General features: G+C 46.3%; 2 protein-coding genes across 6 annotated transcripts; one reads left to right on the forward strand and one right to left on the reverse strand.

The window, feature by feature from the left end:
* The first annotated feature begins 262 nt into the window (after positions 1 to 262).
* LOC123150163 (uncharacterized) lies at positions 263 to 6674 on the forward strand. Of its 5 annotated transcripts, XM_044570010.1 has the most exons (8): positions 264 to 2912; positions 2994 to 3107; positions 3567 to 3671; positions 3767 to 4198; positions 4345 to 5034; positions 5791 to 5993; positions 6095 to 6168; positions 6276 to 6674. In XM_044570010.1, exons 1-8 carry the CDS (start codon positions 351 to 353, stop codon positions 6284 to 6286), a joined length of 4191 nt encoding a protein of 1396 aa, XP_044425945.1. In that variant the 5' UTR covers positions 264 to 350; the 3' UTR covers positions 6287 to 6674. The 5 variants fall into 5 exon arrangements, 4 of the variants coding, with proteins under 4 accessions (XP_044425931.1, XP_044425945.1, XP_044425938.1 ...); XM_044569996.1 differs by having other exon boundaries at positions 263 to 3107; positions 3570 to 3671; XR_006474991.1 differs by having other exon boundaries at positions 265 to 3107; positions 5791 to 5997.
* Positions 6675 to 7404: 730 nt separating this feature from the next.
* LOC123150190 (uncharacterized) lies at positions 7405 to 10679 on the reverse strand. Its single transcript, XM_044570021.1, has 4 exons — positions 10506 to 10679; positions 10194 to 10261; positions 8820 to 10078; positions 7405 to 7741 (listed from the first exon to the last, which is right to left on the reverse strand). The coding sequence occupies exons 1-4, from the start codon at positions 10597 to 10599 to the stop codon at positions 7738 to 7740; spliced, it is 1425 nt and encodes a 474-aa protein (XP_044425956.1). The 5' UTR covers positions 10600 to 10679; the 3' UTR covers positions 7405 to 7737.
* Between the last annotated feature and the right edge of the window lie 290 nt (positions 10680 to 10969).

A 10969-nucleotide genomic window follows, 5' to 3' on the forward strand; every position in this document is an offset into this window, starting at 1 on the left:
CAGGTTTAGGAGCGGAGCGGCGGTGTGATTGATTATTGAGGCTGCAAATAGGAAACCATGGGATGGGAGGGGCCGCACTGCAAAACAAACATCCTCACTCACAGTCACGGTGGAGAGAGTGGTGGTGGGAGGATGCAGGACGAATAATGAAGAGCGCGAGGGGCCGCACTGCAAAACAAACCACAGCAAGTGGTTGGGTTGGGTTAGCTTAGGAGGGACGCTTCTTCTCCCTCCCTCCGTACGCACGCCATTCCCCCTTTGAGAGAGAGAGAGAGGGAGTGGTTGGGTTTAGGGTTTCCATCCTCCCCCATTCCCCCATCCCCACGCCGCCGCCGCCGCCGCCGTCCGCCATGATCGGCGACGACGACCACCCCACCACCCCGCCGCCCTCTCCGCCGCCACCGCCACCGCCGCCGATCGCGCCCGCTCCGTCCCCGAGCCTCGGCCTTGGGAGGCGGCTGCTCGGCTCCATCCGGGCCCTCTCCTCCGCCATCGCCCTGCCCTCCACTCCCGCCGCCGCATCCTCCTCCTCCTCCTCCTCGCCCAGCCTCGGGCTCAGCCTCCTGCTCCACCTCAAGCCCGACCTCCACCTCCACCACCAGGAACCCCCTCCACCCTCGACCCCCGCCTCCCTCCTCCGCCACCACCAGGACCACGACCAGGAGCAGGACCAGGCCGCTCCAGCCCACGCTCCCAGGGCCAAGAGGGCTCTCCACCTCCTTCCTCAAACCCCCACGCCATCGCCATCGCTCGCTCCTTCCGCTGCCGCTGCCGCTGCCGTGCAACACCACCAGGAGGAGGAGGAGGAGGAGCCCTGCGGCCTGTTGGATGAAGCCGACCTCCACCTTCACCAGGAGGAGGGCGCGGGCGACGACGAGCCAGGGCTCACCACCAAGGGCCTCAACGTCCTGGAGCAACACAAGGGGCTGGATCTGCCCCTCCCCAAACAAGCTCCTACATTGCTGTCCATCCAGGACGATGCTGCTGCTGCTGGGGACCAACATCCGGACCAGCTGCACTGCACGAGTCTTGCTGATCAACATCAGTTCAAGCTAGTAGATGCACCCACCTGCTGCCCAACCCCAAGGGCTCATGATGCCCAGGAACAAGATGACTTGCCCGCTCATGCTCATGCTCATGCTCATGGGCTGGGATTTAGTACCCAGGACCAGGATGGTGTTGATGCTGTCGCTGTGGAAGGTCAGGAGGTGCTGGAGCAAGGTGGTGTCGTTGCAGCTGGAATCATCGGTCAAGGCACACAAGATGCCACTGCTGTTGCTGTCGCTGTTGGTGATGATGATCAGGAGAAGAAGCCACTGGAGCAATGTACTAGTACCACCTCCTCCTCTTGTGAAGAACTGACAACAACAAACATGAAAGATGATGGTGCTAAGGATGATCAAGAGGCAGTGGAGCAAGGTGTCATTGTTGAACAAGAGGTCGCACCCATGGATGATGCCATTGCTGTTGATGATGATGATCAGGAGAAGAAGCCACTGGAGCAATCTAGTACCACTTATGGTGACTTGGGAACAACCATGGAGAATGCTGCTGCTCTTGTGCAAGTTCAAGAGCAAGTGGTGGAGCAGCTAGATGCCACCCAGCCAAGGGATGAAGATATTGCTGCTGAGGGACAAGAGACACTGGGAGATCATCAGCCGGGATCAACTGAGAATGCTGATGATGCTGTGCAAGTTCAAGAGGAAGGTGAAACCGCAGATGCCACTGCTGTAGATGACCATGACAAGGCAGTGGAGCAATGCACCACTTACGATGACTTGGGAACAACCATGGAGAATGATGTTGCTAAGGATGATCAGGAGGTGCTGGAGCAAGGTGTCATTGACCAAGGGGATGATGCAAGTACCATAGATGATGATAATGCTGTCAAAGATCTTGAGGTGCTGCTGCTAGGTGCCGTGGAAGGAACGCGCGCTACCACAGATGGCATTGCTGCTGTCGAGGATCAAGGGAAGAATGTGGAGCAATGTGCCGCTTATTATGACCTGGGAACAACCATGAAGAATGATGATGCTTCTGTTGAAGAACAAGAGGTGGTGGAGGAAGGCGTTGTCGATTTAACCATGGATGATGATGATTCTGTCAAAGATCACAAGCAGCAAGGTATCATTGACGGAACCGATGACATTGCTGTTGAGAAACAAGAGAAAGTGCTGGAGCAATGTTCAAGAGCAACTAAGGGTGAGTACACTGTCAAAGAAAAGGAGATGGTGGTGGAGCAAGGTGTCGTCGACCCAAAGTACATGGATCTTGCCACGGAAGATCAGGTTAAGTTGTCGATCATAGACGACCAGGGTACAGTGCCCATGGATAATATTGTGGTGAAAGACCAGGATAAGGCAGTGGTGCAATATGCCAGTGATGCAATAGTAACAATCAAGGATGAGAGTCCTGTGGAGGAACATGATACAGTGGGGAATCAAGGTGTCATCGACAAAAATGGCAGAACCAAGGATGATATTGATGTAGAGGGACATGGCTATGTGAATGAACAGGTCATCGTCGATAACTGGGGTACATCCAGTGATGCTACTGCTTTGGAAGGTCAGAAGAACGAGGCTGAGCCACGCATGGGTGATGAACAGATAGCAGGCAAGGACATGGATGGTGTTCATGCTGAGGGGAACATGTTGGAGCAAAGGACCAGCGATAAACAGGGAGCAACACAGTCTGATTTCACTGTTGATAAGCACAAGGATATAGCGGAGCGTGTCCGCCATGAGTGGGGTGCACCTGAGGATGATCTTGCTATGGACAGGACAGCTTACCAAGGTACCAGAGATTGGGGTATAGTTAACAAGGAGAAGGTTAAGCTGCCTGAGGATGATCGTGCTATGGACACGGCAGCTTATCAAGGTACCGGAGATTGGGGTATAGTTAACAAGGAGAAGGTGCTGCCTGAGGATGATCGTGCTATGGACATGGCAGCTTATCAAGGTACCGGAGATTGGGGTATAGTTAGCAAGGAGAAGTATACGTTGCCTGCTAGAAGATATCCACAGAAGCCCAGAAAACTTAACTGCCCCTCTTACATGTCAAAAGGGACCTGCACATACGGGCCCTCATGCCACTTCAATCACCCACCGGTAAAATCTGCGTCACTTTACTATCATATTATGTATTACTCTAAACTTTTTTGGCAAGAAAACTTTGTTGGTTTCCGTACTACGTAGAATATGCTGCAATTTTGCTTAGCACAATAGGTTGTGTAAATTATCGCTGTCATATCCGTGCCATTTGTCATGCAACTGTGCAGGTGGTACTGGGATCTATATTTCAGTGCATTAAGCTCACACCTGCAGTCCCTGCTGTATGCTTCTACATATATGTTCATATGCATGCCCTTTTCTGTATAAAAATGTAGTCTCTCGCATCCTTTCTGGTCTCTAGATAAGCAGGAGATGATGTGGCATTTTAAAAGTTTTATGTGCTGATAATTGTAGTGGACGTTTGAAAGCCTGATTAATATGTACCTCATTCACTACTTTGTTCATGAGCTATTTAGTAACTTATCGTCCTCCTTTTTGTTGATGTTGTCACTGCAGCAGCTTAAATCTAGATCAGATGAATCATGGCGTCCCTCTGAACGAAGAAACCATGGCGCTGCAGAAATTCTGGAACTGAACCGCCTTGGCCTTCCCATTCGTGAAGTATGCCTATGCTATCTTTTCATCTGTTGGAGTTGGTACTTATGATTTATATTGGAAAATGTTGAAACTGAATGGTAGTCTAAATTACTTTTCAGGGAGCAAGAAACTGTGACTACTATATGCGAACTGGTGCTTGCAGATATGGCAAAAACTGCCATTTTAACCATCCAGACCATGTCATTGATGCTCAGTTTAGTCCACCAACAGGGTGGGAGGATAATGCTTTGCAAATGGAGAAATCTTCTGATCATACATTAGATGAGACATCACGCATGAAGAAATCTTCCGATGATGCGACCTTCGATGACAGATCACACATGAAGAAATCTTCCGATGATGCGACCTTAGATGACAGATCACACTTGAAGAAACCTTCCGATGGTGCGATCGTAGATGACACGTCATACTCAAAGAAGTCTTCTGACCATGACAACTCATCTAGCTCTGGTGTCCTGCCACCAAGCATATTTAGAATGCTTCTACCTCCCCAAAAAGTACTGCCTGGTACGGAAGGAAAGGCGAAAAAGGTACATGCTGTTTCTTCCCTATATTATGCTGCATTTGCACACATCTCTTGGATACTGCTACTTTGTGACACTGTACTGTACTTTCCCAGATTTAGGCTGGTCTGTGCCTTTTTTGTTAATTTCCTTATCCTATCTGCTTCATGCAGAAGTCAGACTGGTCATCAGACGATTCCGATGGTTGCTGTTCAGCAGATAGTTCAGATGGACCTTTGTGCAAGCAGGGGGAGCACGTGGATTACCCTGAGAGGCCTGGCAGACCAGAATATCACCACCCAAAACAGTCAAAATACAAAGAAGAGGTGAACTATCCCGAGAGGCCTGGCAAACCAGATTGCCCCTTCTACATGAGATTTGGTGATTGTAAATTTGCATCAGCGTGCAACTATCACCACCCAAAAGACAAATACCCAGCTGGGAGACCTGATGAACCAGAATGCCCATTCCTTATGAAGCGTGGGTACTGTAAACTTAGGGCACAATGTAAGTTTTATCACCCAGAGGCTTCGAGCCCAACAGATGCAAAAAGATCTGTTACCACTGATGAACATCATCCATCTACAAGAATCACATTACAAGACTATATGCTTCCCCAGCAACCGCAGTATCCTGAGAGGCCTGGTCAGCCAGAGTGCCGGTACTACTTGCAGTTTGGGAAATGCAAATATCTGTCTGCATGTATATTTCACCATCCAAAAGATAGACTTGCAGCTCACTCTGATCAGATTGGACCTGGCATGCCAGATTGTCCTTTCTATATGAAAGCTGGGAAATGTCAATTTGGATCAGCATGTGAATTTCGTCATCCCAAAGATATACATTCAAGTTCAACTGCAGAGGTATATTCTTATTATCAGTGGTCGATGTTCAAGTAAACACTGTTGATTCAATCATAGCTACTCTAGTTTGCAATTGTTCCTTTTTCTCTGGCTGATCCCTGTTGCATTTTTAGGCATGCCATTAAGTATAGTAAATAGTACTGGTCAGCTCAGTCCTGTGTACTGGGAACTGGGAAAGACATCTTTACTAGCATTGACATTTATGCAAATGAAAACTGAATAAATTGTGCGTTGAGAATTCTTGTCCAATTTACAGTGAGTACAGTACTATTTTCTGTGCTTGTTTACTACCTCATCGTACGAATGAAATCTGTTCTGAACCTTTTCGGTTCCTATTGCACATCTGAACTCCGAATGTTTGAAGTATATATCCACACAACACAAAGATGGCCACTGAAAAATATGATGGTATGGACTATGGAGTGCTAGGAGAGGCTAAATAGTAAATATTACTTCCTCCGTCCCACAATGTAAGATGTTTTTGCAAGCTAAAATAGCTTGCAAAAATGTCTTACATTGTGGGACAGAGGGAGTAGTTATGTGTGTAGTAGCAAAGAAATTCTTTTTTTAATCTACCACCTGAAGTGCAATGCAGGTTGCTCTTTGTTTCTACAATGTTGATCGTGATCTTGTTGAATTTTCTTCATTTATCAGAAGTAGAAATATGAAATATGTATGTCATGTCACCCAATTGAAAGAACATAGATGCTCGGTTTTTGTTACCAGTGAATGCTCATGGATGTTGTGCTGTTCCAGGAAGCATTTGATAAGAGAAGTGGGTCGGGGGTGTATGATAGTTTGACAAGGTCAGATAATGGCGTGGAGCAACAAGAAGAGAGCATCATGTATCCTGAAAGGCCAGGTGAACCCGAGTGTAACCACTACATGAGGCAGGGGTACTGTAAGTTCCAGATGAACTGCAAGTACCATCATCCAGGAGACCGGCTGTCTAAGAAACAGTATGTATGTAAGACTCGTATAAATTTTGAGAAAAAGCTTGATTCCGCTGCCTTTTAGATGATGTTGATGATGATGTGTGCGAGTGTTGTTTCAATTGCAGTGAAGTCATCCGCAGCGACCACTTGAGCAAAGCAGGGACACGCTGGTTACCGCACGAATGCTACCAACAGAAAGGTAGTGATGTTGCTGATAGGAGTTGCTATTGCTTTGGAATTCTCCCGAAACAGCCTCCCCTTGGCGTGGCCGACTTAACTTGGTGCCTGTTTGTTATTGTTTTGCAGCATTGTCTTGATGTGTGAGCAGGTGTTGTTAGAGCAGGCTGGCTGGCTCAAGTGTGGGCGTGACTGACGACTGAAGAGAGAGGAGTAGGATTCTGATGAATGGACCAAAGCTTGGAGCTAATATAATCGTCGTAGTTTTTCTGGGAGCGAGTAGTTGCTAGTTATGTCTGATGAATGAACCAAAGTTTGAGAGTTAGGCGGTTGCAACATACTCTATTTGTGTGGACCAGGCCAGGCCAGGCAATCATGAATTTGCAAACTGTAATCTAGCAAAGGTGTAGCATGAATGAACACCGATGAGATGAGATTACTAGTACTAGTTAATTAGCATGATGATGTGGTGAGGATGCACTCATTTTATTTTGACACTTTTTAAGGAAGCTTAGCTTTCTTGAATCATTTCATTCTTGTTATTGTGCTGCTGCTGCTGTTGCTTTTCTTTGTTCCTTTTGTAGAGAAGAGTAGAGAAGAGAAGAAAGATGAATGCGATAATAGGTGTCGTGATTATTATTGGCTAGTTATATAGTGTCTACTGCTGCTATGCTAGTTAAGATGGATGGCAAGCGCAGGCTCAGCTGCCTGGCCTGGCCATGATGTTGTATCTTAAGACTAGGAGGTCGTTTCATCATCATATATAGGCAAAAGAAAAGAAGAAAAACAAAAAGGTAGAGGCCAACAAAATAAAACAAAACAGATATGATGGATGTTACCCTCCCTATAACTAGTGCTAGTTTCTTCCGAGGAACAAAATTAGTGCAAAGGAGAAGGAGCTAGATCGATATTGATGAAGCCAAGTTTGTTCCACATCACAAGAAATGCTGCTCATTATCAACTCCTCTCATGGTGATATGCTGGAAATCAACTCCTAGCGTCGATGCCGGATTCCTCGCAACGTGGATGGATGGGGATTTGCGATTCGACATGCTTATTCAGGTGTTCTGTTTAAATTAAAGAGATAAAAAAAAAGCCTTTCTTGTTTTACATTTTTTTTCTTTCTGTTTTAAGGTTGCATTCGATTTGGTGCAAACATGGACGTCGATCCCCAAGCCGTATGGTCCAAGACTTGGTGGCCAACAACATTGCTGTGCGCTCAGGTTAATGGAAGAATAAAGATGTTCCATGTCAAAAGTAAATAAAAAATGCCATAACTTTGGAGAAGAAATAATGTTACTACATTGATTGATTCATGTTTATAAGGAAAGACAAGCATCCTCTTCAACTAGTTCATACATGCAAGTCTGATTTGATGAATCAGCAGCATCAACATTCCATACATAAGTACATACACACCACCAATCTCAGTCTATCAAACCAAAAAAAATACCAACACAAGCAAACCAACCACAGTTTTTTAGCAGCAACACAATGGCCATCACCATGCATGCATCAACCCCCCTTGCTAGTTTCCAACCCAAAATGCGATACTCCCTCCTCTTATGCCACCGCTCATCTCCTCTCCTCTTCAGCTGCTCCACACAGCAAAAACTCAATTTCAGAATCATTCCACTATATGTTAATATCAGCCACAAACAAAAAGGGACAAGATGACAATAATAATAATATGACCAAAGATGTTTAGCCGCTACTCTATCCTAAGTTTCTCTTGCTTGTAATCTGCATATATTATTCTTGCCATAGATCTGAACCCAGAGTTTGCATTTCAGCAAGTGACAACCATGTCTTAAGAGTTTATTTATGCCTACAAAGATTTTGTTTGTTTGTTTTTTGTTTCCATTCTAATAGAATTCTACAAGTGCTATACCGATTTAAAAGAACATTTCAAACGAATCCTTTTTGTTTACCGATAACAGTGCGTGTAACATGACAAAACAAGTAGGTACTGATCAGAGCATCAATAGATTTTGTATATATTGGATTTTGTATCAAGTAATATACAAGGAAAAAATGTTTATGTTTGTTACAAGCAGTACAAAGTAGATTCCTAGCTAATTGGTGTGCTTATACTGCTGCATCTTCTTCCTAAGCTTATGCTTATCATGTATAGGCAATTAATTATCTACGAAGGACATGAAGAAAGGAAATTCAACTAACTATACAACAAGGTACACCAATGCCTTGTGTGTTAAACAAGGTACACCAATGCCTTGTGTGTTAAAACATTGCTTGAAACGTTCATTCCACAACAAGAAAGATACTGATTGCTGTGCGCGGGTCGTCTAATTACTGCAGCAAAATATTAACATAGATTTCATCATGTCCCTCAGTCATATAATGACTTGATAAGAAGCTCCTCTATCATACAAGCTATATACCGCAAGCATTTCTGATGAGTAGAACAGCATAAATAAAATAGTTAGTAGCACCTAGTCATTCAATCAGTGTCTACTTTTCTCTACGGATAAATAAACATAATAATGTATGCATTTTATTGTCTTTGGAACACAGTGGCCACAGTTGGAAGTTTATCTTCAAAATGACATAACATTTCCGGGGGCATAGCCCGGATGTCTAGCTAGGATGGGCTGATGCAACAACACAAAGTAATCATCCAGTGTATAAATGGTACTAGGAAGGTTTGTGTACCTGTAGCCATACAGCTTGGCTGCCCTACTGTTGGGCATTTTGCGCACTGTGGTCCTCGGCCGCCTTCTTTTCTTCAATGCCATCTCCCATGCCCTCTGTTCTGCGTCCGTCCATTCAATCGGATCATTCCAGTGGCTGCTTCCTCCCCCTTTGCACACACTGTCAGTCCATGGCTCCTTTTCCTCAGCTTCATGTTGCATTACTTCATTTTCTGAAGAATCAGCTTCATTCATGGACCCGTCGCCAGGTGAAGGATCAGTCCAGTTGCTGCTGCTTTCGTTGTTGCACACTTTTTCCTCAGCTTTGTGTTTTATCGCTTCTTCTTTTTCATAAGAATCGCCTTCTTTGGTGGCCTCGGCGGCACAAGGTGATGGGTGATCGGTCTCTTTGTTGCTGCTTTCATCGCCGTTGCACACGTTTGCTGCCAATGGCTCCTTCTCCTCAACTTGGCGTGTCATTGCTTCTTTTTCATAAGAATCGCCTTTTTTGGTGGACTCGGCGGCACAAGGTGGTGGAAGATGCATCCTGTTGTCGTTTCTTTCGTCAATGCGCACCGCCTTAGCTGTCAATGTCCCATTTTCATCAACTTTGCATCGCATAGCTTCATTTTCGCCTTCTTTGGTGGACACGGCGGCACAAGGTGGTGGTGGATGATCAGTCTCTTTGTTGCTGCTTTCATCGCCGTTACAGAGCTTTGCTGTCAGCGACTCCTTTTCCTCGACATTGTTCTGCATTGCTTCTTGTTGTTGTGAAGAATCAGCTTCCTTGGGTGTCCAAGTTTCCTTTTCCTCAACTTGCATTTGTGAACAAGGATCAGCTTGGTCCAGTTCCTCAACACAAGGTGCATCTTGCTTGCTGTTTGCAGCATTGCACATGTTCCCAGCTATTATGCTGCCGCGTGGTTCCTTGTGGACAGAGAGAAGGCCAAAATCAAAATCAGAATCAGCAGCAGGCCTCTTAACCGCCCTATGCTTGTCCCGGGGTGGCCTTTCAGTTTCAGTGTGGGTGGCTTCAAGTTGAGCCTGCTGGTGCTGGTGAGTGAGAATCTGGCATCCCAAAGCAGCAGCAAAGCTCCTGCTGCTGGATGAATCATGTTTGCAGTTGCAGGCGTGTGGCACTTGAGGAGGAGCTTGTTGATGGGCATCAACATGAAGAGCATCGAGTTGGAGTTGGAGGTGCCAGGCGCCGGTGACCCCCTGGAAGGCATCCCGGACGGCCATGGAGTCGGTGAGCTGGTACAAGGAGCCTCCCTGGTTCACCTGCACAAGAAGAGGCAAATGCAGCAGCCAGATTCTGAGTCTGATAAGAAGAGACAGAGTGTGATAAAGAAAGATTGGGGGGTTTTTGGAGGAACAGAAGAGAAGAGAAGATCACCTTGATGGCTTGGACGGCGATGTGGCCGATGTGGGGAAAAGCTGCGGCGTGTTCATCGCTCACTCTCCCTGTAAAAACCCCCAAATAGGGAGATTGGTAATTAAGATAAGATAGGGTTTTGTCATCTCATATCATCTGATTTGTTGTGAGGCAAGAAATCAAACAAGAAGAAAAGAAATGCGGCGCGGCCAAGAGTAGAGAAGAGATCGAATTGAACCGATTTGTTTTAGATTCATCTTCAGCATGAGGAAAGAAAGAAAGAAAGAAAGAAAGAAGGAACGAAGGAAAGAAAGAAAAGATACTAGTACGCACGCTTGAGGTCGGCGACGGTGGTGGCGGAGGCGGGGAATGAGACGGCGAGGCGGGTGCCCAGGCTCGTCTCCAGGAACACCGTCGCCACCTCCATTCGATCCCCGAAATGGAAAGCTCTCCTCTGCTTCTGCTTGATTGAGGAGGAGGAGCAGAGGTGACGTGACGGCGCTACCTCTTCTCTCTGCCTTGCTTGGGTTGACTGGGCTTGCTTGGGTTGGGCTGGGCTGGGCTGGGCTCAATCACCACGCGACGTTACACATCCTCCGCCTTCTCCTCCAGCCTCCAGCTGGGCTGGGCTGGGATCAATTAAGGTTTTCTTTCTTTCCCACTCCATCACTAAATGAGAAAAGCAATCGTTCTTTTCATGCCTAAATGAGAAAACAAAGCTTCCCAAATCCTAGCTGACTCGCACTCCTCCTTCCTAGATTCACTTTCTTTTTCTCCACTTCCGACAGGTGTACACA

The sequence above is a fragment of the Triticum aestivum genome, chromosome 1B, assembly GCF_018294505.1.
Source record: "Triticum aestivum cultivar Chinese Spring chromosome 1B, IWGSC CS RefSeq v2.1, whole genome shotgun sequence".
NCBI classification, from domain to species: domain Eukaryota; kingdom Viridiplantae; phylum Streptophyta; class Magnoliopsida; order Poales; family Poaceae; genus Triticum; species Triticum aestivum.

Coding starts and splice junctions, on each gene's coding strand:
- LOC123150190 (XM_044570021.1), bottom strand. CDS start 10,599: ATGGAGGTGGCGACGGTGTTCCTGGAGACGAGCCTGGGCACCCGCCTC. Junction 10,262..10,505: donor CACCGTCGCCGACCTCAAGC/GTGCGTACTAGT, acceptor GGGTTTTTACAG/GGAGAGTGAGCGATGAACAC. Junction 10,079..10,193: donor TCGCCGTCCAAGCCATCAAG/GTGATCTTCTCT, acceptor CTTCTTGTGCAG/GTGAACCAGGGAGGCTCCTT.
- LOC123150163 (XM_044569988.1), top strand. CDS start 351: ATGATCGGCGACGACGACCACCCCACCACCCCGCCGCCCTCTCCGCCG. Junction 5,035..5,790: donor ATTCAAGTTCAACTGCAGAG/GTATATTCTTAT, acceptor GTGCTGTTCCAG/GAAGCATTTGATAAGAGAAG. Junction 5,994..6,094: donor GACCGGCTGTCTAAGAAACA/GTATGTATGTAA, acceptor TTTCAATTGCAG/TGAAGTCATCCGCAGCGACC.